This window comes from Staurois parvus, unplaced genomic scaffold, assembly GCF_062004578.1.
Source record: "Staurois parvus isolate SC_StPar_1 unplaced genomic scaffold, SC_StPar_1.0 ptg000011l, whole genome shotgun sequence".
Classification (NCBI taxonomy): domain Eukaryota; kingdom Metazoa; phylum Chordata; class Amphibia; order Anura; family Ranidae; genus Staurois; species Staurois parvus.
In genome coordinates, this window is record NW_028317807.1 from 36,169,059 (window position 1) to 36,195,562 (window position 26,504).

At 40.5% G+C, this 26,504-nt stretch overlaps 1 protein-coding gene across 19 annotated transcripts in view; it reads right to left on the bottom strand.

Moving 5' to 3' along the window:
- The window catches only part of LRRFIP1 (LRR binding FLII interacting protein 1), a 185,363-nt gene that overhangs the window by 45,495 nt on the left and 113,364 nt on the right, over positions 1-26,504 (bottom strand). For 7 of the 19 annotated variants that reach the window (XM_089672419.1, XM_089672418.1, XM_089672401.1 and 4 more), the window contains 10 exons: positions 23,554-23,604; positions 20,759-20,815; positions 20,592-20,654; positions 16,616-16,696; positions 15,413-15,457; positions 15,232-15,291; positions 13,180-13,257; positions 10,488-10,592; positions 9,778-9,813; positions 9,335-9,460 (listed from right to left, as the gene is read on the bottom strand). In XM_089672419.1, the coding sequence (XP_089528545.1) occupies positions 9,335-9,460; positions 9,778-9,813; positions 10,488-10,592; positions 13,180-13,257; positions 15,232-15,291; positions 15,413-15,457; positions 16,616-16,696; positions 20,592-20,654; positions 20,759-20,815; positions 23,554-23,604 (702 nt within the window). The remainder of the gene's footprint in view (positions 1-9,334; positions 9,461-9,777; positions 9,814-10,487; positions 10,593-13,179; positions 13,258-15,231; positions 15,292-15,412; positions 15,458-16,615; positions 16,697-20,591; positions 20,655-20,758; positions 20,816-23,553; positions 23,605-26,504) is intronic. The other 12 variants (XM_089672411.1, XM_089672406.1, XM_089672413.1 and 9 more) reach the window with 9 other exon arrangements.

Sequence of the window (26,504 nt, forward strand, 5' to 3'; positions counted from 1 at the left end):
GTGGGCAAGCTCTAACCCTTTAGTAAATCAGCCACACAGTATTTCATTTTAATAAGTTCCAATAAATTAGGATTCCTGTTTTCTGCTCTGTTAAAAAAAGGTAAAGTTAAAGGATGAGTTCACCTTTGGAACATGTTCCACCCGTTTTTAGTGTGGAACATGTAACATGTTTCTAATGCTGCAGCCAATGTGATTCAAAGAAGCTAGAAAGTCACTATGAAAGTCTTGGAACTAGCATTTTCACAAAGAGGCCACTAATAGCTGCCTAAATATTTCTCCCATGACAGGTTTCCTTTCAAAGACTCTAAATAAGTTTTATAATATAAAAAACAAGGAAATGTCACCTCTCAGCTGTAAGGGAGTTTTAAAATGGAAAAACTTCCTCATGACACTTGTATTTTTGTGGCATAGCAAGTTGTGCTTTTCTATTTTATTTAAGAGGCACTGGGACACTGTGGCCTCACCCTCTTGTAAAGTAGCAGAGCCTGCTGTGCAGGGACATGTGTGATCACTTTCAGATGTGCTTCCATACACAGCTCGATTCCCGCAAATGATACAAGGTGGTCAAGCATCATTTGCGAGAATTTGCCATGTAGGGGTTAACCACATATAGCCATGACAAGCACATCAGTCTGTCCAATGGTCATTAGTACACTCAAAGATTTTATTAACCTGCTGGAAAATCTTGGAGAAAGGTGGCACCTCTATGGCAATTCTATGGAGAAAAAGGAATACAGTGTTCACTTTGTGCGCACAATGTGTCTCATGGACATGTCCTAAGTGGGGCCTCTATGGCCACATTAACAGCATCTCATTTAACAATACAATAAGGAAACAAGCCTGCTGGGACTGGTAAAGAATGCTGCAGCCCATGTAACACAGAGTCTAAACAAAAGGGACAGGTGTCTGGTTATTTTAGCAAAAAATAATTGTGGTAGGTTAGAATACTGAAAAGAAATATAATTGCAGAAACAAAGGCCAAGAAAACGAACAACATGAATAAACAGGTTATGGATCAAAATCAGCTAAAAAAAAGGAAGTCACAGAGAAAGGTACTCTTCCTAAATCTCTGCACACAACCAGACACCTCCCTCAAACCAGTAATACAGAAACTCCCAAGTAGTAGTGTTTCTTTTTGAGTCTTCATTTATCTAAGCTTTCATGCATCAATTATCCACATATCTACAATAACTTCAAAGTTTGTGCAATATTTATTAACAACACATATAGTGAAATAGGGAAAACATCATGCATTATGAAAGTCATTTTCTCAACTTCAAGAGCAGAAAAAACTGCTTTTGTCTGAAATTCAAATATTACTGAGATTCATGAGCTCACTATCTAAATTTAGCAACCAAGTCCACCCACCCAGCTTGGATATACAGTGCTCAGCATACATGCGTACACCCCTTTTGAAAAAGTAAGATTTTAATCAATATCTCAATGAACAAAAGAACAATTTCTGAAATTTTGGAAAAACTTGAGTTTTATACAACATTTGTTTAGCTCATTACATGAAAGTAAGGTTAATATAACTTAGAATACAAAATCTTCAGCTTTACTCAAATTAGTTGCTGCAAAAATTAATACACCCCACAACAAAAAACTACTACATCTAGTATTTTGTATGACCTCCATGATTTGTAAGCACAGCACCAAGTCTTCTAGGCATGAAATGAACAAGTTGACGACATACTGCAACATCTATCTTTTTCCATTCTTCAAGTATGACCTATTTTAGAGCCTGGATGCTGGATGAAGACTGATGCTCAACTTGTCTCTTCAGAATTTCCCATAGGTGTTTGATTGGGTTCATATCAGGAGACATACTTGGCCACTGAATTACTTTCACCCTGTTCTTCTTCAGAATTGCAACAGTGGTTTTGGATCATTGTCAAGTTGGTAAAGTGCACAACGACAAAGGGCACGGAGTGATGGTAGCATCTCCTCTTTCAATATAGAGCAGTACATCTGTGAATTCATGATACCATCAATGAAATGCAGCTCCCCGACACCAGCAGCGCTCATGCAGCCCCACAGAAGGGCACTGCCACCACGATGTTTCACAATAACCGCCATGCATTTTTCTTTGTACTCCTCACCTTTGCGACGCCATACAGTTTTGAAGCCATCAGTTCAAAAAACATTTATCTTGGTCTCATCACTCCAGAGTCCCAGTAGACTTCTTATTCAGCATGGGTCCTGGCAAATTCCAGGCAGGCTTTTTTGTGCATGGGCTTTAGGACAGGCTTCCCTGAGGTGTTAACTTCTGTGGACAGCCTGGACATCTCTGTGAGATGGTTGCAGTTCCATCTTTGTTACATTTTTGTATCACTTTTGCTACAGTATTCTGACTGATAAGTAAAGCTTTGCTGATCTTCTTGTAGCCATCACCTGTCTTGTGTAAAGAAATGATTTTCTTTCTCAGACCTTGAGACAATTCTCTTCCATGTGGTGCCATTGCTGACAGCATGAAATGGGAAGTGGTTTTCTTTGTTAAGTAACGCCCTTTTATAATCAACTGTCTGTTGGACACCTGTTTAATGAATAATTGGACTCACTTGTAGTTGAATTCTTGTTAATTAGGATTTTGTCTAAAATTTAGCTTTGCTCCTAAGACTTTCATTGGGGCGTATTCATTTTTGCAACATGGTCTTGAATGAATTTGTTAGGAAAAATACTTTGTGTGCACAAATTAACAAATCTTGTTTGCAGTCAGTGGCCCGCAATTGTGGGAGTATTTTGTAGTATAGTGTCAGAAAATGTTGATTCTGAAATGAAAGTAAAGGTTTTGCAACAAATTGGTTGGGGTGTACTTGTTTACGCTGAGCACTGTAGTTTCTCAGGCTAAAAAAAACAAAAGAAAAAACACATACTTTGGTCCATCAATTTAATGAATAAAAAACCTGAGGTTGATCCAGAGGAAAACCAAAATTATTCATAGAACCTGAAGTATAGAATGCTACTTTCAGGAGATTAAACACTGGCAAAGCTTTTAGACATCTTTCCCTTGGGTGTACACCTATAAGGCTACGTTCACACTAGCGTTGTGTGCAGGCGGCAGAAAGGCGTTTGGGAAGCGTTTTTACCGCTTCCCAAACTCCTCGGACAATTCTGCACATTGCAGAATTGCAGGTGCTGTTCTAATGGGAGCGTTAGCGTTGCGGCAAAACGGACGCCTCTGGTCGAGTCAGGAGGCGTTAAAGCCTCCTATTCTAGTCTATGGTGCCGCTTCGCAAACGCGCGGCTGGCGTTTGCGGTGCGGTTGCGGGGCATTTGCGGAGCGGTAACACCATTCAAACTTCATTATAGGCATTTGTAGGGCGTTTTTAAAGCTCGGCAAATGCCTAGCAACTGCCGCTGAACCGCGCATGTGGCATTTGCCGAACGTTCAAAAAACGCTTCACAAACGCCGGACCAACACTTTCCAAACGCTATAGGGGCGTTTGGCAAGAGTTGGTAAAACAGTCAAGTGTGAACGACCCCTAACTCTACCCCACTATGTGAGACTTTATTTTTACTTTTTTTTAAGCAAACAAGCAATACAGAGTAATACATGAACAGAGGGGAGAATGGTCTGTGTCCTGCACTGTATGCAAAGATATGAATTTACAGGCACTAGAGTTTCTATGACTAAAACAGGATCTATGAACGGTGGGAGCAGACCTATCAATCATCTGCACATTCTCCATTCATACATCCTGCTTCATTCATAGATGCTATAACAAAAGGCAAAAAAGCATCTCCAGATACAGAAGTAAGTTTTTGTCAAAGTGGCTTTTCTGGCCTTGAGCAATGTGGGAATGACAGAGGCAGATTTACCCCTGTCTTTCAATACCTGGGCTTCAACAGCCATGCTGTTAAAGCCAGCGACAGAGAAGCAGGACGGTACAAGGGCCATGAAATAGCAGGCCTGGCCCGTTTAAAAGAGCCCAGGGGTCATCTCCAGTTTTAGTTGATTTGAACCTGTGTACCGGGTTCTGCTCTTCCTCTATTTTGTGCAGCAGCCGAGGAAGAATCGACAATGGAGAGATTTTAACTTGAACTGAGTCCTAGGGATTACCAAAACATTGGATACTTGTGTTAGAGGATCCTTATCCTGGCTTGTGCTAGGAGCAACTTGTTGTTGAACCTGGAGGCCAGGATATCTACATCTGGGATCCTCCTGGACAATGAAGATTGAAGATGTCCAGATGGCAAGACCATTCCCCGTAGAAGATGAAGTCCTCAGCCATCAACACCTGGGCCAATTGTCCACCTCTTGGATGTTAACAGCAGAGATTTCTAAGCAGTGCTTCTCCACCCAGGTAATGACCAGACTTGCCTCCTTCAGGGCTGCCTGGCTCCTGGTTCCGCCCTGACGATTGATATTGGCCACTGTGTAACCCTGTCTGACTGCACCCCTACTGGGTGTCCCTGGAGAAAGGTGCAGAAGGGTAGAGCTATTTTTATTGCTCTGTGCTTCAAAATGTTGATAGGGAGCTATTCTTTCCTGGGTAAGTAGGTTCCCTGAACTGTGAGAGCCTGAAAAACGCATCACCAAGCCTGTGAGGCTGGCATCTGTTGTTCTCACCTTCCATGAAGGTGGGAGAAAAGACTTTCCTGTTTCCAATGCTGGATTGGTTGGATTGAATGGTAGTGTGACAAATATTAAGTGTGCTACAAAGTGCAGAAAGTGCTGATTAGGTGGGTAGAGGTGAATATGGAGGTAAGCAACTTACATGTCTACTGATGCTTGGCATAAAAATGTCTCAGACAGGCAACAGGGTCTACTACTAAACCAGTCCACTTTTTTTTCCACTTGACAATGATTCTCAGAGGGATGAAAACCTTTTCAGAAGAAATTTTCATAAATTGCCCATCCTATTTGTTCATGAATGGGGAATTTATTTCTCTAATTTTCTGGTCTCTTAGTTTCCACAGGAGCCTGGCAGGACTGAGGAGAACAAAGCGTGACTATACCAAGGGTTTTTGCACACAGCAAAAGTGACCATATCTACACTGGCAAGAATATGGCTTGAAGTCATAACACAGGTGTAAGAGTCTGGGGGTGAGAAATCTTCCGCAGCCTCTTCTAACACAGCCTCTGGGTCATTCTTCAAAGTTTTCATTGTTTACCTCTTCTGAGGGAGGTAGTTCCACTTCTGACTAGAGGAGGTGGAGAAGAAGCCTGGTCACAGACACCTTGCTGCGTACCTAAAAGAGCTAGAATCAGATGTAGATACCGATGTTAAAAAAGGGTCCTGTTACAGTTCAAGAAAAGAGACAGCACTCTGGGTGGTTTGAGTGCTTTGTAGGCCATGGACAGAGTGAATGTTTGCTTGAGCTTCTGCAGAGATTCCCTTGTGCTTGGTTTCTGCCATTGCTATCAAAGAGGGTATTCCCCTGTCAGGTACTCACAAAGTAGCGACGTCATCATGGCCAAAGTGATGGAAAAGTGTCTGTGGCTCTGGGCAGAAGTTGGTGGTAACAGTGTGACCTGTAGTGAGATGTAACATCTGGTCTTCCACCTAAGACCAAGTTCTAAATGGTGGATATGTTACTGCCACGTTTGAAAGTTTAAATGTTTAAGTGAGTAAATCAAACACAATCTCTAGTTTGCAGATAGTTTAAACTATATGTGAAACAACCCATTCAGTTTAAAAAAGAAATGAAAGGCAAAACATTTGTGTATACATTAGAAAAACACATTATAAAATACCTTTTTCCCCCTTTTATATAAGTGATTACATACCCTCTGTTCCCAGCTGCATAATGAGCTTAGAGAGCTGGGGAAGGAGAAACAGCCATACAATAAACTGCCCACTGTATGGCTGTGCAGGTGGGGAAGGGGGGGGAATGTGAACAGAGAACTGACTATTGCAGGCGAGCAAGCTGAGTTCTCAGAACTGCTAGAAAACTGATCACACTGTGCTTTCATGCCAAATGTCAGTTTTAATAGGAAAGCAGAAGAACAAGCAGGAACACCAGGTATTTCACATAAAGGGATCATTAGAAAGACAACAGGATACTTTTTCATACAAGTACATGGTGCAGCAGGCATAAATCAGGAATATGACATTTTGGTTTACATATTGTTTAATTATTTAACGAATACTAGAGTCAGGAGACACCAACAAGTGGTGGTTAACTACATGTATTGCACTTCAGGATTCATTGCCTGAAGTAGTACTGCAGGCTTTTATCCTACTAAGAAAGCAATAAAGAGGTTGATTAAAGAGGTTGATTGACGAGCTGAATGAAGAATTCAAAAGTAAAAAAGAAACTAGTTAAACAAAAACTTCTCTGTAAGAGAAAAGAGGTCCATCATCCAAAAGACACTAGCAAAAAACTGAGGTCTGAGAGTGGGATAGGGTTATAGGTATACATCAAAGAAGGGGGGCAAGTTAAAAAAAAAACAAAAAAAAAAAACAAACACTTTGCCAGTGTCCAAACACCTGAAGGTAGCAGCCTATAACTTCTGGTCTATGAACATCCCGCCCGTGTGCTGTATAATTATGTTAATCCTTTATAAAGAGAGGTCCAGTGTACTCCAACAGGGTGATTTCAATGAACCATGCATGTGTGCTTCAAATTGCCAGAAACTGCTGCAGATTATTTTTTCTATGTGGAGCACCTAAATAGCTGTAGGTGTTGGGGATATTTGTGTTAAAGAAGAACCCTCGGTTTTCTGTCATTTTAAATACCTTGTTTGGCCTTCTTCGTTAAAAATAATTTTTACATGCCAGAATGTTATGGCCACTGGGGCTGTTGTAATACATTGTAGCATTTTCTGCATACAGTAAACTTCCTGTTGTCTTGCTGGAGGAATAGAAGCGACTTCTCTGCTGCTGAGTCACTTGCACAGCACCTCGGCGATGCAGAAGCAGCCCTGTTTTTTTTCATTGTATGCAAGGCATTGTTTGACTGGAAGAGGTGGGCAGGTGGTGGAAGATGTCATGATCTCCACACCATGGTCATACAAGGTGCCTTGTATTTATTGCTAAAAATGCAGGCTGTTCCTGAATACCTGAGATGCCACTCTGTTGATGATCTCTGTTTCCGGCAGCAGAGGTGAAGTCGCTCTGACTCCTCCAGGAAGACAACAGCACTTATTTTATGTGGCAAATGCTACAACTGTGTATTGAAACAGCCCCACTGGTCATACAAAATTCTGGCATGGTAAGAATTAGTTTAAACCAAGCTGGCCTATGAGAAGTATTTAAAGTGACAGGAAGCTTGGGGAGTCACTTATCTATTCTAATATCACTTAACGCTGACCGCTCAGTGTCATGTATACCATCACTATACTTATTATACCAATAATTGCTATATTGATTATACACACTTATCAGATCACTCACGCTGATCAGAGCGCCTCACTTTGCTTTTTACCATCATTGCTACTATATACTTATTGCTGCTTAATTTACTTCACCAGTATTTATTCATTCATTCATATGCACATGCTTTTATATGTATTTATTTAAAAAATGTATCCATTATTTGAGCACTGCACCTTCTATTTTTCATTTATCAGTGAGAATACCAAGGGTGGTCCTTTAGTCCGAGCAGCTCACACTTTTTGTGCATCCAGAGCGCTCACTGGCACCCCATTTTTATTCTTTGACTGAGTCCCACATAGATGCCTTTGCTGATGGGCTTTTATTTGCTTTAAAGACATTGTACACTTTCAAACGTTTCTGTTGTTTTAACTAAGTATTTGTGTAGAGAGAAAACAGTGAGGCATCAACAGTGAGGCTCTTTCTGTACATACATCATACATCAGCATCAGAGGTTGGTCATCAGCTCTAAGGAAAGGGATTAGTCCCCGAAACGCGTCAGCCATTTGACCGCACTGACAGTGACAAAAACCTTGCCTGCCGTTGTGGCCATTGTCATTTTTCTATGCTTTTTAGATACATGCTTCGTCTGTGAGTATGTTTTTATTATCTCATTCCTACAATAAACCTTGGATAATGCACTAGGTGTGCGCCACCTGTTTTCTCTCTATCCAGTGGCTGATTTCCCCATCTGAGGAGGGCTGCACCCCTGGAACATTTCCTTTGGTTGTCGCTGTCCTGGTACCCTTGGCTTCCCTTTTGGCTGTGCATATCCTGAGGCGCTGGAGAGTACATACAATATCCGGTTAAGTATTTGTGTAGTTATATTCCCTGTTTGCCTTACCTTGTAATATGATAGTCTTACATGTTATGGTTGCAGTTTTTAGTATCTTTGCCGATCAACTCTCCTATGTCCATGTATCCATTTACCTAACTTGTCCCTATTCACTATAGAGAAATGCAACTTCTTGATCTAGGTCAAGCAGCATCTAGTGCATGCCTTGCAATTTCCTCTGTGTTGCAGCACAAATGTGGGAGTGCCAATGTGATGAAAAAACACATCTTTTCTAGCATGGTAATTTCTTTGTGAATAGTCTGTTTGTGTCAGATCTAATTACTGCAACTGCACCAGTGCTAGTCCGAGACCCCCAGGGTTTGTGGAACAGAGGTCATGCATTAACCTGTGTAGTGCCATGCCTCATGTTTGAACACAACATAGGGAAGATTTACTCTATTGTAGGCTGTGCATACAGGCCAAGAAATAATACCACGAAACTACATGATCAAAGCACATCTTATGCAGGTGAAAACACAAGGTGCAGGTAGGAAGGTTTAGAATTCCTTGAAGTGGGTTTTTCATTCTCATACAAACCTTTAGAAATGAAAAACTTGCTTAAAGCAGGTCGAAAGAGGGTCAGAAGGAGGTCAAAAGCACCTCAACAAATTCTGAATCTCACAAGCATCTCAAACTGATGTCAATCTGATGCCATCAAAACAAGCCCTCCAAACAGGCTCTAGGCTAGTATTGCAATATATGTAAAATGTATTTTTGTGGAAAAGGGAATAAACCCCTTAAAGCAGAACTCCACCTAAAACTGAAAAACTTGTGAGCAGAAGCTCTGGGAAAACCTGTTAGGGCTCTGACCATTCCTCACTCTATAAGGAACATTTAGGCAGGACAAACACTCAAACCTCTGCTTGCTGCAAAATAGAGGGGGTCCCACCTGTCACAGTTCCCAAGCAAGCAAACGTAATCCTGTATGAGAACACAGAGCATGGTAATATGCAAAAAGATTTTCGCATACGGTTGCATGCATGAGACCAAGAGGAGAATCTGACAAGATGATCTTTAGCACCAAGGAAGCTGCACAGCCAAGATCACAGTGTATTGAACACAGGTGAGTACAAGGCTGGGAGTGATGTCTGAGGGCTTGCTAAAATAAGTGTAACTGTAATGGACATGTAGTTACACTTATGTCTTTTAAAAGGTCATTGTAACTGATTGCAGCTACCTTTATTTCCCTGATAGATGCCTCTGTATCTACAGAAATTGAAGTATCTCCGCTGCCCCTTCGTGAGGACGTCCCACCCAATGAAGCAAGTGTAGCTGCCGACAAGCTGGACACTGGACGGCTACCCTAAAAAGAGTAAAACAATCAGGGTCTATGAGATATATTACATTAGGAAGATGATTTGTGAAATTCCCACTGTAGCAGGATTAAAGAAACTTGAATAAAATATATAAAATGAAACCACTTTATGCAACCAAATGATACTTTACCTTGCCATGCATCAAGATAAAAGTCTACTGTATATAGGTTTACAAAGTAGTTTTTTTTTCTGCTATATGGGGCCGGATCCAAAAGCAAAAATCTACTTTGGTTCTATTTTAAAGTCCACAACACAAATATGAAACCCAACGCTGCAATAGTGAGGTGAAAAAAAGCATTCTTACCTTTTCTCCAAAGTCTTTGTCTGATCTTTCTTCCACCTGTAATAGTTAAAAAAAATAAAAATGTTAAATTCTGCTTAAACAGTTAACCATAATGGATCAAAGGTTACACTCATCGGCTGAAATGAATCAGTAATAGAATGTTAGTAATCCTTTCAGAAGACATACAAGTTACAAACTCACCATATAGTTATGGTGAGACGCAAACTGTTGTCAAGTTAAACAAGTAAGGCTGAATCCACCCCAAAAAGAGCATGCAACAGCAAAACCCAATCACTGTGCAGAAAGGTTAAAGTAAACCCAGGTAGACCTCTGAAAATTATAGTTTCCTGCTTGTCATACCCTGTGGCTTCCATATTGGAGTCATGACCCGAAGTAAGCAGCAGATCAGGAGCTCAGCCAGTGACATGTTCATATGGAAGCCAGAAACAGATTGGAAATTAGCATTTTCTGGAGGCGATCAGCAACTTAAGCCTTCATACATGTCTCTATACAGTCCTTTAAACAGGAAGCTGAACCTGTATATGCAACAAGTAAATATGCACATACATACATAAACAAGGAACCACTGCCAAGATAATACACAGTATGTAGAGCACATAAAAATGTATACCCAACTAAAAAAATATAGCAAAATATATGCAGTATTTAGCACAGCAAGCCAACACACCACACTCTGTCATGTCCCCCTCTATACCCGCAGGCACACTCACTCTGCCCACAGCAGGAACAGCCACGTCGTCTAAGTGATTAAGTGAAGGAATACTGGCGCTGTTGGACCCACGTTGGAATACAGATGGACCCGGAGGCTCTGAGGACTGCACAAAGAGGGCATTTCTATCTTTAAAATTGAATAGGAGTATTAAAAGTTTAATTAAGAGTTTATCTACCCAAAACACTTAAGATTTTTGCTTTGGGAGGATGATGTTGGGTTCAATCACACTTTTCTACTTCGGTTACTTATATTTCACAGGCACTAAGATTTTCTTTTATAGCAAGGAGACAGACTAACAGACAGAGCAGCAGAGTCAGAAATTACAGTGAAATCCCCCACCTGGGCTCTAGGTAGGTGCCAGCTGGTTAGTAAATTTGCTGACTTCCACCCACAACTCAAATAGTTGTCTTGAATGGATTAAGTCTTTAACGTACTGTGTCATTCAAAGACAATATTGTACTAGGAACTGCTGTCATTGAAGCTAAACAATAACGTTCATGCTTACAGCACACCAAAAAGATGAAGATACTGCCTGCTACAATCCTTTCTCAATACAGATGAGAGTCATTAAAAATATAGAACAAGAAAAGGCCATGAAAGTTTTGTTATAGCAGTGCTCCTCTACCACTAGTGTGTTATTTTCCTTAAGATCTCAGCCACCTTTGGGGTTGCTTCTCAAGACAGTATGGTTCATACTGGTTTGACCGAACACCCACTGCTTTATACAATTCAAATAAGCATGAAACCCTATATGGGTCAACTAACATTATAATGGTATTAACAAAAGTTGACATTTTTAAAACTGTTCAGGTTATATTTACATTTTTAAAACAGAGGTTCAGGTTATATTTAATACTTTTGTGGTCACGGACATAAGGCTTGCACGGTTGGCAGCTGCAGCTTTTAAACACAGTGGGGCAAATTTACTAAAATTGGTGCACTCAGAATCTGGTGCAGCTGTGCATGGTAGCCAATCAACTTCTAACTTCAGATTATTCAATTAAGCTTTGGCAATAAAAACCTGGAAGCCGATTGATTTCTATACAGAGTTGCACCAGATTTTGCTCTCTCCAGCTTTAGTAAATAACCTCCGCGTGTGTATATATTACAAGCCTACTATTAGCTTTCTCCTGGAAGTGATTCTGCAGACACCCGAATGGAACAGTGTCAGACTGAGACCAGCATGGCAGATGTCACTGGGTAGGGTGGCTAGAGCTCCCTCTGGTGAATGAACTAGGAAGCAGCATGCTTACTTTCTAGTTCAGAGATGTCTTTTCCTGCCAGCTCTGACTGGGAAAGCAGCTAATGTAGCATAATCTTTGCTCCATTAGCTACAGTAGAGTGCACAACTCACCCAAACACGACCCTGATACCATAGGCCATGGACAGCAGAACAGATAGCCATTCTGTGCTACCTACATGCAATCCAGACAAGGTTTTAAAATTTGAGAGTGCATAATGTATTTTTTGTGTATCTACACTATGCCAGTGCGTTCTGCTGTCTTGTTTTGTAGTATTTATGTAGAGCCTCCAAGGCTAATCTGGTTTGGACTCATTTATGGATGGACTTTTTTGATGGTCATAGACATGGCATGGTGCTAACAATCTGGGATTTGCTACTGAATTAGTTATTGTGTTGTAGAGTTATAGCATTTAGTTATTTTTGTAAACAATTATGCCCACTAGAGCAATTTTAATTTATTCAGGTTTCATACACATTTAAAGTGTAATATGAAACATGGTCACAATCTGCAACCATCCCCATATGGACATTTTACATAATCTGGAGGTTTTTCTTCCTGCAGCATCCTATTATGATTTGAATTTGGTTCTGATCGCACAGCTGTGTCATTCATTCACAGGAATCTGTGATTGAAAAAAACCCACAAAAAAACAACAGGTTCCATCTGCCACCATTGCAGTTTTTAATGGAGCACTAATTTAATGACATCCCTGCACTTGTGATCTATTGATGCTACCTCCAGCCCCATACTGGAAGATCCATATTTTGGTAAGAAACTGCGGCTTGATGAATAGTCTGCAAGAGCCATTGCACTGCACCCACAATTCACTTATTGCAGTTGCAATGCCTTGCAGGCTTCAATGCAAAACAAAGAATGAAACAAGAAAAAAAAAAAAAAAAAAAAAAAACACTTTTTTTATGAGTATGGGTGCAATCATTTATTACAAAAAGTTGGAATTAGCCATCGATATATTTGTGTTCAGCTAGGAACACAATAGGTATAGTCTATTTTTGTTTTGTTTTAATAATAAAGAGCTATTTAAAAAAAATGTTTTCTACCAACTTTTTTTAATGAAAGTCGCGCATTAAATATTCAATATATATATATTAAATATAAGAGGTTTATAAACTAGTAATGGGGGGGGGGGGTTCAATACAAAATTTATCTAGAAACCTTTTTAATCTTTACAGACACACAATGGATCACTAAGCTTAAGAACAGTGGAACAGCAATTTATATAACTTGTCACTGGTTTATAAACTTGTTTTTGTTTCACAGGATTAGAAAAACATAATAGAAGGATTTGTAGATTTTAAAACTTTACCTGGAAAGGCAACACCATATGCATTCATCTTACTACTGTCCACTACCTTCTCTTTTTGTCTTAAAGAGAACCTTTTCACCTTTACACAAACTCTAAGAGAACAAAATAAAAGCAAACCTCACCACAGGGCTGGCACGGGCAGAACTGGCACGAGAGGAGGCACGAGATCCAGAGCCCAGGTAACAGCTGTACTCAGAGGGCTTCCATAGAAAAGCAGAGAAGACAGCATGAGAGATATTGTAGAAAAAAAGAACATTGGTGAATGGAGAGAGAAACTGTAACCACACAGGATAGTGGAAAGGGAGCAAAGCAGGAAAAGATACCCTTTCTTCTCATCACAGACAGAACATGCAGAAGAATGATGTAAATAAAATAACCTGCAGCATATTGTGAAGCTGTGACATTCATCTACCAGTAAATCTGGCCTAATCTCCACTGTCCACCTCCCCTTCTATGAAACCACAACCTACTAAAAATAACTGACTGTGCAAGAGGTTACTAGAAATACAGCTTAGATAAGCCATCTCAAGGGATGGATTACAAAGATATATGCAGTGATCATAACATTACCAGTATACTAATAGTCAATGTTTCACGTAAAATGCCATAACTGTAAGGTGCTACAATAGCTGAATAGAAAAACAATGCAACTTCATAAAAATAATTAAAAAAAAAAAAAAAAAAGTACTTCTACAGATGAGCTGCTGACAGCTGCTGGAAAAGATTCTACATCAAATAGGATTATGTTTAATGTGCTGCTTATGAGAGTCTCTTGCGAAAGTGGAAAACTTGGAAATCCTTCCACAAACATCCACTATCCAATATATTTACAGGGAACTCCCTCATTACAGCCTATCTGGTAATACTTCACTTTATCTTTATCTATTCAGTTGTACACAAATGAAAAAAAAAAATAATACAATTAAAGATTCCGACCCATCTATATTCCTGCGACTCTAAAAAGAAAAATTATAGTGAGATTAGAACAGAGTCTACCATTACTGATCTCTTTGGAAAAATGTTTGCTGCCTGTCATGCTAATCTCTCATCTAAATTATTTGAATTATTGAACAAAAAATGCAATACAATTCTGAACACAGCCACATCCATAATTATAAGAGGGTGCATAAACCTCTGCAACTACATTTTTATTTATTTTTTATTAATTACTACTTTGTTTTTAATTGAATTGCACAGATTTTAGGTCACATTAAAAGCAGAAAAAATTCTGGAGAGATTTATCTTGGTCTGGTTGTTTTATATATCAAACCCTGGCATTTTACAAGGTGAGTAGACCTTGTATCCACTGTAAGTATGTTTCTCTCACTTTACTTATTCTATTATTTTCTAGTTGGAGAGTAGCAATGAAGCCAGTGGGTCAATATAGCCAGGCAACCAGCACTTGGGATATCAGCAATGATGGCGTTCTCAGCTTTACTTGAAGCTGGTCTCTGGGTGTATGAATTAACTCTCCATATATATATATCTATCTATCAGAACAAGTTGTATCATAGGACAATGGCTGCCTGAGTGCAGCCACTCTTATAGATCTAAAACGACGCTGTTATATAACCTGTGTGTGGCTGGTTGACGGTGGCAATCAATGTATCAGCAGAAGTGTACTGAGGTGTACTGGCAATTAGCAGCCAATACCCAACAGAACCGGGCGTGACCCAAGAGCTCATTCACACAGGCATATTAAAGATAAAGGATCTTGCTAGTCAAAGTTCTTATGCAAGATCCTATGTTTAAAGTTATCCATACACAATATGTATGTTTGTGCTACAATTACATAGGTACAGGGTTAGCACACCCTATTGGCTGTCACCGCTGCCCAGGGCTGACATGTCAATGCCAACAATGTGAAGCCAGTGGCACCTGTGCCGCTAATTAAACACCATTTATGTTGACATGTCGGCTGAACTAGTCAAGATTTTATGGGCTGTGTAAATGTCTGAGGCAGTTCAACCTTGTTGATAAGCATATACAGTTCACGTTGCACATTTTTCACAATACCTGTAATTTAAAAAGGTAGCTAGTTACCAAAATAACAATTCTGATAAGATTACAGCTACATTCCAGAACAGTACGTTATGTTGGATCTGTATTCAACAAGTACAGTAGCTATCTGTCATAAATATGTATGAGAGAAAATAAAACCAAGAAACTCTCACAGGCCGAGAACTGGAAGAACGACGGCTGCTACTGCTGACACCCTCATCATACAGGGACCCCTAGCAGCAAGAAACAGAGAGCAGACAGTCAGATGGAAAGAAATATAAAAAGGAGAGGTGTGGACAGGGAAACGATTCATGTAACATATAACAGCAGCAAAGAGTGCAATAAATGACCCACCCGCTGGGATCTGGAAGGCAAAGAATTGCAGTTCAGAAGTGAAGGCTGGAAAAAGACAGAATAGAATTAACGGATGCAAACTGCCTAGGGCAAGCTTCAAATAATGGCTAAATACAAACTCTATGATCCCCAGTGAGGATGGACATAAAGCAATGGTGAACCCCACAGCAACCAGACTTCACATTCTAACGTCAGGTCAGTGAAATACAAATTCTGATTGGCTGCTATATGCTAATGCACTTTGCGCTCTACTTTATTATACTGAACTGTGTGCTCATTGTGGGGCTTATTAAATGGTTAAAGCAAAACTATATGCAAATAGCTACACACACAGCCGAGAAATACATTTACGAGAATCCTGCTACCTGCCTAAATATTTATAGTTTTGTGTTGTTATCCTTCTGCCGCAACTTAGAGGTAGCAGGGATATAATAATATTTTCATTAGCAGATTTTCAGTTGTCTGCTCAGTGAACTATAAATGATTGTCACTACATTAGGTAAGGCTTCCTTTTTATTATCTCCTCATGTAATCTGCATCAACAGCTCCCTTTTTAGCTTCCATTGCCTGAAACAAGTTATATTGGCAGAACTCAGTAGCAGACCCCATATCAGTTCCCAGGATGAGTGTAGGAAGAATACATAAAGATATATTTTAGGCAGTTAGACCAGAAATGTTAAAGTGGTAGTATAAAAAAAAGAAACAAAATGAAAAAAAAAATTGCCCCTGTAATTTAAAGGCATAATGTACTAGTATGTAATATTAGCACATTATGAAAGACTTACCTAAAAACTCAGCCATCCAGCAGTGTGCTGTCACTGCTGACAGGGCTTCCATCTTCAGTCATCCTAGGTTTGCTGGCTGATGTCACAAAAATAGTGAATCTCTCCTAAACAGTGTAAGTTCAGGAGATAGTCCTTGTGTCTACACATGAGCTTTATTATAAGCCTACCTGTAGGTACAAGTCACCATGTGGTGTTTATAACCGCTTTGCAAAACACATTATTGATCTTTTAATACATATGTAACAGGACAAAGGGGAACTGACATTCACTGCATGTCAATGTTAATATCTGAATTAAAATTATCTACATTTGAAATTAAATGAAAAAAAAAAAAACCCACAAGAAATAAAGACAGGGAACATGAGAGACAGCAAGACAGAGTGATGCAAGCATATGTGAAAGATATGGAGTAACCGACCCGACTTCCATTGTGTACGGATTGCTGCTGCTTGGAGGAGAGCGGAGCACTGGCCAGGCTGAGGTCAGAGTAATAAGCGCTCTACATATGGAGGAGACAGGAAAAGCCATGAAAGATGGAAGCTGTTCATGCACAACAGACAACTTTAACCTTTCAATTGCAAAAACACAGCGACACTCACTTCACAGCTTCAGTGTATATAAATCAACGGTTACTTGCTGATGCCTGTTAGCAAGTGAAACCATAACATGCACTCCCATTATAACATTTCCAAGCAAGAATTGATAAGTAAAGTTATTTGAAATTTGCTGGCTCCTATTAAATACACTATTCATCCTGCAATGATCCTTCAGAAATAATCCTTTTTGTAATTTTTCACCTATTCACAATTTGCCCTAAAGGTGATGCTAAAAACTGTATGAATGTATACCCCATTTCATTTATTCCCTTCTACAACTCCAATTCCAAAATAAAGTTGGGACGCTGCATAAATTCTACATAAAAACAGAATACGACTTGAAAATCTCATAAATCCATATTTTAATCACAATAGATAATAGAAAACACATCAAATGTTTAAACTGAGAAAATGAACCATTTTGAAATTTCAAAATTACTTTATTTCCCTCTTAAAATGGTACATGATCTCATTCTAAATATTTGATATATTATTATACAAGATTTATATAGCGCCAACAGTTTGCTCAGCACTTTACAATAGAATGGGAGCTTACAATCTAGGAGATATATTTTCTATTGTGAATAAAAAATGGGTTTATGAGATTTGCAAATCATGGTATTCTCTTTTTTATGTTGATTTTACACAGCGTCCCAACTTTTTTGGAATCGGGGTTGTAAATAGCACTAGTAGAATCGATACAGTATACACATTATTCAATATATATCAAAAACATTTAGATTTACACTAAAGGCTGTATATAGAAATGCCATAGAGAACAAGAACTACCCTGAAAAAGCTTTGCTCTAATTATTATTATTATACAGGATTTATATAGCGCCAACAGTTTTTGCTCAGCGCTTTACAATGTAAAGGGAGACAATACAGCAACGATAAAGATCAATACAAGAGGGTTAGGAGGGCCCTGCTCCTTGGAGCTTACAATCAAAGAGGGAGGGGCTGGTGGTAAGGTAATAACTGTGAGGGATCTCATCTTAACCAATTTAATACCGGGCAACTTTACCCCCTTCCTGCCCAGGCCATTTTTCAGGTTTCAGCGCTCTCACTTTGAATGACAATTGCGCGGTCATACAACATTGTACCCAAACTAAAATTTTATCATTTTCTTCACACAACTAGAGCTTTCTTTTGGTGGTATTTAATCATCGCTGGGGTTTAAATTTTTTGCTAAATTAACAAAAAAAAGACCACAAATTTTGAAAAAAAAAAAAACAACACGTTTTTCTTTGTTTCTGTTATAAAAGAAAATAATTGTTCTTCATAAATTTAGGCCAAGATGTATTCTGCTACATGTCTTTGGTGAAAATAACCCAAATTAGGATGTATTTTTTAGTTTGTAGGAAAGTTATAGAGTTCACAAACTATGGGATAGATCTGAATATTGATCAATCCTGAAGTACTGACAGCCAATCTAATTTCTTGAGGTCCAAGAATGTCAGAATAGTACAGATATTCCCCAAACGACCCCTTTTTGCAAAGTAGACAGTCCGATGTACTTCATAAGAGGCATGGCGAGTTTTTGCAAGTTGTATTTTTTTTGTTATAATTTTTTGGAAAATGAAAAAATAAAAAAAATAATTTTCACTATTTTTTTTTTTACATACTATCACCAGTGCAGTACAGCGTCGTCATATAACATATTAATTTTTTTATTATTTTAAATTTTGTATTATTTTGTTTCTTTAAGATTTTTTTTTCATATTTCACCATGTCCAAAGTAGTACGATGTTACCATAGTAACATCGTACTACTTTGGGGAAGTGATCAGTATTTTTTTTTTTTTTTTTGCACAATTGGCTTATAGCAAAGAATTATTTTGCCTGAATGACATCAATTCATTCAGGGTTTTTTTTTTTTTGTGCTTAGCTGCGATTTGGCCACAGCTAATCACATGACATGTGCACGAAATTAGCTGTGACCATTCACAGCTAGACACTAGTATACAATGGATGGCATGAATGAAGCCATCCATTGTATACAACTGCCATGTGACCTGCTGTGATTGGTCACAGCAGGTCACATGGTACCGGCAACGGGGCCGATACTCAGATCTGTCATCGGCAGTGTCTGAGGTACATGGCCGTTGACAGATCTCGCCGCTGCACGGCTCTGCAAGCGCCCGAACTGTGCATGTGCGGGAGTATGCCAAATGGCGGCCTCCCGGAAAGCTAGTGCATTTTTCCGGACGCCATACGGCTATTGGCCGGGCGTCAAATGGTTAATCATCGAAAGTAACTGGATTGTCTTCTATAAAGCCTGTGTAGAAGATACTTTGTTTTTTGTCAGGTTAGTGCTTTGTAAAGCTTTCTTTATTCATTTGCTTTGGTCACTTGTACTAACCTCCTGGGAATAATATTAAAAAATATATCTGCTCAAAATGCACCTTTCACATGGGAGATTCGTCATGTTTCAGGCGGACCTGATTGGATCGTCCATTCATCCCTATGGACAGACAGGCTTAAGAAACGCACTTGTGTCTGTTTACACCAGCCTACCTCTGGGTCCGATCCAGTCTGCTTGAAAAAAAACCTGAAGGAGATCTGTCCCATTCCATCTAGGCAGATCAGATTGGAGGGCAATCGAGTGTATCGGGGTGACAGTGGAGTCCATTCACACCCAGCCTCCCACTGATGACTGTCTTTTTATACAAATTAAAATATGGATGTTTTGCAAGTAATAATTGAGCTATTTGGTGACTCCTTTCTAAAGTAAGACCCTGCAAAAACATTTTCAATTAAATATGTCCATTAAAAATGTTTTTAAAAAATTAAATTTTCTTTGTCTTTGCTAAAAAAAAAAAAAACCCCAATACGTGTAAATTAATTGGTTTACATGAAAGTTACTGCATTTACAAATGGCAGTATAGATGCTAGAATTTTTTTTTCCAACTAATAATGGCGGCGATCAGTGACTTATTGCGGAACTGCGGTGGACATTCTGACACTGAGGGGAACTGACTTGGTGTCACTGACATCCCCAGTACACAGAACATGGAAGTGTAATTATTTTAGTAAATATAAACTGCTAAATACCTTTTCTCATCAGCAGTTAGAGCAGTCTTATGACTTCTATCAGTGACCAGCCGAGCACCGGTTAAAAGGTTGTAGGAGAAGTATTAATTTTGCTCTAGGAGGATGCAGAACCCCTGACCTCTGTCTGGACAGTGCTGATTGGCCCTGTGCTGATCATATGCACTCTCCCAAGAATAAAAAAAAACCTCTCTGGTAATACACACCAAACTGAGCGCATGCAGAGAGACTCCACACAATATGTCTTATGACATAAGAGGGGGAAACTGCAAGAAGGGGATCATCAGAGAAGTCAGGAACAGACAGCGTTTTTACACAATGCAGAGGATTAACCCCTTAGGTTCCACAGTGAGTATGAAAAGCATGCTTTACGCCATATACAGACTGATTTTACTGTTGTGGGTTTAGTAAAACTTTATTTAAAAAAAAAAAAACACACAACACAGCATACTGTAGTAAAGAAGGGGAGTTGCTGAAAATCAGTAAACATGGCCAAACAACACTATATCTTTATTCCTTGCAGCATACAACCAAGTCAGTACCTTCAGGCTCCAAAACACATGATAGCAGACATTATAAATGTCTGGTTAGAATTAATATTAATTGTAAGTGTATACTTATTTGGTTAAACAAAAGATCTCTGACATTAAATTGTGATATACCACACATTAATAGCTTGTTATAGAGGCATGGATCTCATGCATCAGCTCCACACAAACTAGGCAAAAGCTGAATGTATATAACGAACCATTGCCTCATCTTTGGGTGCCCCCCGGGAGGACTGAAAGGTCTCTCCACTGCCTGTGGAGCTCTATGGGTAAAAAAAGGATAACAAATAAGACGCAGAGAATTGGCTATGCCCTAAAAGCAGCATCAAACATGGAAGAATAACGCTGGTCTGAGCTGTTAACTGACCCTGCTGGACTTCCTATACTGTGATGGTCCAAATAATTCATCCTCGTAACCATTGGTCTGTTAGAAAAAGAAAAAGAAGGACTAAAGTAAAGAAAATTCACGTTGCAGCCAGTTACACAGAATACACAATTGTATATAGCAAGTCAAAAAAACATGCAAAAATAATGAGCCTCATTTGTCATTGTGTCTTAAAAAAAAAAGTGTTCTATTTCTTGGAGAAAAAAAAAACAAAAACCCAATCTGCATCTATAGCTGATTATTTGTGTGCAGGGCCCAAAGTAGTTTAAATAGGTTCTTCAGTCTTAAAAAATAAAATAAAAAAAGTTAGCAACTACAAAAACTGTAGCTGCTGACTTTTAATAAAAGGACACTTACTTGTGCAGGAATCCAGCACTGTCCTCACCCGGGGCAGTTATTCACTAGTCTTCGGGTCCCCAGCACCAGCATGTCTACTGTATCAAAAGTAGGTACCTGCTACCTGTGGAACTTCCCTTTTTAGTGTGAAGTTCTGCTTTAATTCAATCAATGATTGCTTTGCTTTGTATAGGTATTTAATTTTGTTGCGCACATAAAAGTATGAGTAAACCGGGAACAAACAAGGGAAAAAAAATATATCTATATCTATCTAAAGTATTCTGACCCCCCTTTATGATTTTCATATTTGTTATGTTGCAGCCTGATACTACAGTTGCTTAAATTATTTTTTTTCTCATTAATCTACACTCAGTACCTCATAATGGCAAAGAAAAAAAGAATTTTAGAAATGTTTGCAAATGCATGAAAAAGGAAAAACTGAAATATATTGGCATAAGTATTTAGACCCTTCCTAACAACACTTGAAATTTAGCTCAGATGCCTTCAATTTCTTTTGCTCTTGCTGAGAAGTTTCTTCACCTTGATTGAAGTCCACCTGTGGTATATTAAATTGATTGGACATGAAATGGAGAGGCACACACCTCACTACAAAAAAGGCCTCACAACTGATAATGCATACTGTATCAGAGTAAAAGCCACAAGGTCAAATGAACTGCCTGCAGAACTCAGAAACAGGACTATTGCAAGGTACAGATCTGGGGATGGCTACAAAAAAATGATGCTGCACTGAGCACAGTGGCCTCCATAATTCCCAAATGAAAAAAGTTTGGCACAACCAAGACTCTTCCAAGAGCTGGTTGCCCAGCCAAACTGAGCAATTGGGGGAGAAGTGTCTTAGTAAGAGAAGTGACCAAGTTCCAGAAGGACAACCATCATTGCGGCCCTCCACTGATCTAGGCTTTAGGCAGAGTGGCTAGATAAAAGTTTCTCCTCAGAGCAAAAAACATGAAAGCCTAGAGTTTGCAAAAATAAAAGCACTTCTCAGACTGTAGGGAACCAGATTCTCTGGTCTGATGAAACAAAGATTGAACTGCTTTGCTTCAATTCTAAATGTTATGTCTGGAGGAAACCAGGCATGGCTCATCACCTGCTCAATACCATCCCAACACTGAAGTGTGGTGGTGGTGGTGGCAGCATCATGCTGTGGGGGTGCTTTCAGCAGCATGGACTGGGAGACTGATCAGTATTGAGGGAAAGCTGAATGGAGCAATTCTCAACGAAAACCTGTTCCACAGTGCTCAGGACCTCAGACTGGGCTGAAGGTACACCGTCCAACATGACAACTATCCTAAGCACACAGCCAAGACAACACAGGAGTGACTTGGGGCCAACTCTGTGAATGTCTTAGGGTAACCCTGCCAGAGCTCTGATTTGAATCCTAATGAATATCTTTGGAGAAACCTGAAAATGGCCGTCTACCGCCAGTCCCCATCCAACCTGACTGACCTTGAGAGGATTTGCAAAGAAGAATAGCACAAAATCCCCCAATCCAAATGTGCAAAGCTTGTCGCATCATAGCAAAAAAATCTTGAGGCTGTAATTGTTGCCAAAGTTGCTTCAACAAAGTACTGAGTAACAGGGTCTGAATACGCAAGTACATGTGATATTTCAGTTATTAATAAATTCAGAAACATTTCTACAATTCTCCTTTCACTTTGTTATTATGGGGTAAAGAGTGTAGATTAATGAGAAAAAAAAATGCAAACAAAAATGCAAACAACTGTAGTATCAGGCTGCAGCATATCAAAAATGGAAACCGTAAAGGGGATCAGAATACTTTAGGAATGATTTTATTTATATATATATATATATATATATATATATATATATATATATAGTGTGTGTGTGTAAATCTAAAGATAGAAAGACAGCGTCATATTGCTGAGATCTGATCTGTTACTTGTTCGCCAGCAAATTTTACCAACAACCCTGAATTGTAAGGGCTCACCCAATACCTAATAAGCCATTAAATTTATATACAGTTACAAAATCTGACTGTGTGGCCAGCTTAGCAATGGTTGCTGGCTGAATGGAGGAATACAGCATTGGACTATATATACGTGCACATATTACTACACACAATATATCTCAAATAAAAAGTCCTTTTAAGAGCCAAACAATCTGCAAAGTCAAACAATGGCACGTAGCGTGACTACTATGTGAGCTTTTGGAAAATGGCTGTTAATTTTGCTAATGAAATAGGAAGTGAACACTATAAGAACGCAGGGTGTGCCGTAGTGGCTTACAGCCAAATGGACTCCTCTTCACATGCTAGTTTTTATGAGTAACAGACAAGCTGTATGTAGCACCTGATGCTTGAGTAACTGGTACAACACACTACCAGTCAAATCACAATAGCAGAATCACATGCATCACCTCACAACACTCATTAGGCACATAGAAAAACACAGGGTACTAACCCTAAGACTGCTTCTGCTAGTCACAGACATGAGATCATCGTCATCTGAAGCCTGAAGGTGGAAAAGGCCAAAGAGTTACATAAAAATGAACAAAAAGGCTAAAGAGATCACAAACAACTCTGGAGGGAAGCTCCTAGTTTACGGGAAAAAAAAAAAAAAGAAGATTACGGTACTTTTATTAAAGGAAACTTGTATTATTCTAGTACTAGTATTTTACTGAAAATTCTAGTTGCCTGGCTATTATTCCAATCCAATAGCTTTAATATTCTAAGTCTCAGAACCAAAGCAAGTATTTGGATCAGTAATTCTGACCTCACTTGCCACATACTTAATTCGAGCTAGCAAACAATTCTTTTACACCATGAAAAGAAGAAATTCTCATCTAGAGATGATTATTAGATGGCAAAAAAATATTCCCATTTAATTTCTATCATCTGCAGAAAGCTGCTGTTTATGTTTAGAATTAGAATCACCTCGGGCACCTGCACCTACTTATATCTGCTTCATTCCTCTATCGGATTATTCAGTGTGTCTTACATGCACATGCGCTCTGGACACCAATGTTAAGGGATCCTTCATTTTCAGATTTTATTATATACTATGGGCATAATCAGTAAGTGAAACTCTAGGCAAATTGTTAAATGCTCTTACGAAAACTTAGGCATACAAAGATTTGTAGGCACTTTAAAACAAGCCCTCATTCATCTCCATATCTAAAAGCATTGAGGGGAATTATTTTTCATAGTTCACATCACAGGAAGTGAAGATCTTGGCAGGCTGCCAGCCATAGGGGTTTCCAAGCTGTGAAGTCTACATTCGCCCCGGGAAGCTAGCGCCAATTCAAATGACAGTGGCAGGAATCTGCTGATTCTCTCAGCTGTTTCTGCCACACATGAGTAGCTAGCTGCCGCCTGTAAGTCCGATACACTTCAATGACAGGTTGGCGGTGGCCACAGCTATCCATTGCTGTCTGCCTTGCCTGTGATAATGGCTGATGGCCGCAGAACGCGCGGCTGGAACTTTAACAAACCCTGCGGACGCAACTCGTCACAACGAGAACAGTAGTAATCGGCGGTGATTTTAACTGTCCGATAGAGGAGGATGGGCGCAGCTCCAGCATGTACGCAAAACTCGACGCCACCTCGAAGCTGCTCCGGGAGGTGATTGCGGAGGCTTCCCTGCGAGACGCAGTGGGATCCGTGGGGCGCGGTTCCGTGAACTACTCATGGAGCCGCCCCGATGGATCTGTGCGCTCCAGGATTGACTTTGTGCTCACCTCCAGGGCAGTCAGGCACCGCGGGTTCTCCATGGTTCCCTGCTTTTTCTCTGACCACAGGGCCATTCACTTTCAAGGCGATCTGGGAGAGGGCTTTGCCCCGGGCCCAGGCTCCTGGAAGCTGAATTGCACCCTGCTGGACGATGAGGAACTGCTAGAGGAGCTCAGGGAAACCTAAGGTGCCTGGCGAGGGGAGAAGTCTTTCTTTCCCAAGGTAAGCGACTGGTGGGAGTTCGTGAAAGTCAAGCTGCGCAGCTTCTTTCAGGCCAGGGGACGCCAGCAAGTGTGTGCCAGGAGGAGGGAACTCAGGAGGCTGCAGCGTCAGCTGCAGTCCCTGCAGGACCTTCATCTCTGTGGCTGGGACGTGAGGCAAGACCTGGAGGACACCAAGAAGAGCTTGAAAAAGCATTTTGGGCAAGAATCCAGTCACATTGTCTTCCGTGCCAAGGTGGAGCATCTAGAGAAAGGTGAGAAGTGTAACTCTTTCTTTTTCAGGAAACTCCACTCAGGACACACTCCCCTGTCTGAGCTGCGGGACAAGACTGGAACACTCCAGAAGGGGAAGGAGGCCGTGATGGAAGTGGTCAGCGACTACTACTCCGACCTCTACTCCCCCAAAGAAACAGACACGGCAGCGGCCAACAGGTTCTTGTCAGGTATCTCTAATGCTATTGATCCTGCAGGTTTGTCGGCCACCAACGCCCCCTTGACGTTGGAGGAACTGCACTCTGCCGCTAAATCCTTTAGGCGAGGCAGGACCCCGGGCTGCGACGGTCTCCCAGCGGAGCTCTATGTAGCGCTGTGGGATCTTGTGGGCCCGGACCTGCTCGAGCTGTACGAGGAGATGGTGGTGGAGGGCAAGATGCCTCCTTCATTGAGGGAGGGGATGATCACGATCCTGTACAAGCGTAAGGGGGAGAGATGTGACTTGAAAAATTGGCGTCCCATCTCTCTCTTGAACGTGGACTACAAGATCCTTGCCAAAGTTATGGCGAACAGGTTGAAGGCTGTCATCGGACAGATAATCCACCCGGATCAGACTTGTGGCATTCCTGGCCGCAGGATTGCGGACAGCCTAGCGCTTGTCCGGGACACGGTCCAGTACATCAAAGACCGCCGTGTGCACGCGGCCCTGGTCAGTCTTGACCAGGAAAAGGCCTTTGACCGTGTCTCCCATGGGTTTATGTGCAGAGCCCTGCGCAGGTTTGGTCTTGGGGAAATGTTCTGTTCGGTTGTGGATATGATGTATAACGACATTTGTAGTTCCGTGCAGGTGAACGGCTGGAAGACTGACCCCTTCCCGGTCCTCTCCGGGGTCAGACAAGGCTGTCCTCTCTCACCTCTGCTTTTTGTTTGCTGTATAGAGCTCTTCGCCGAATGCATTAGACGGAATCCAGAGATCGGGGGAATCACCGCACCGGGACCGGACAGACGGGAAGTGAAGTGCTCGCTCTACATGGACGACGTGACGGGGTTCTGTGCCAACCAGCGCTCCATCGACCTGCTCGTCCAGACCTGCGAGGACTTCGGCCAAGCTTCGGGGGCAAAGGTCAACTGCGGGAAGTCGGAAGTCATGCTCTTCGGAAAGTGGTTCCTGCCTTCTTCTGCATCCATGCCCTTTGGCATCAAGACAGACTTCATGAAAATTTTGGGAGTTTGGTTTGGTGCCGAGGGC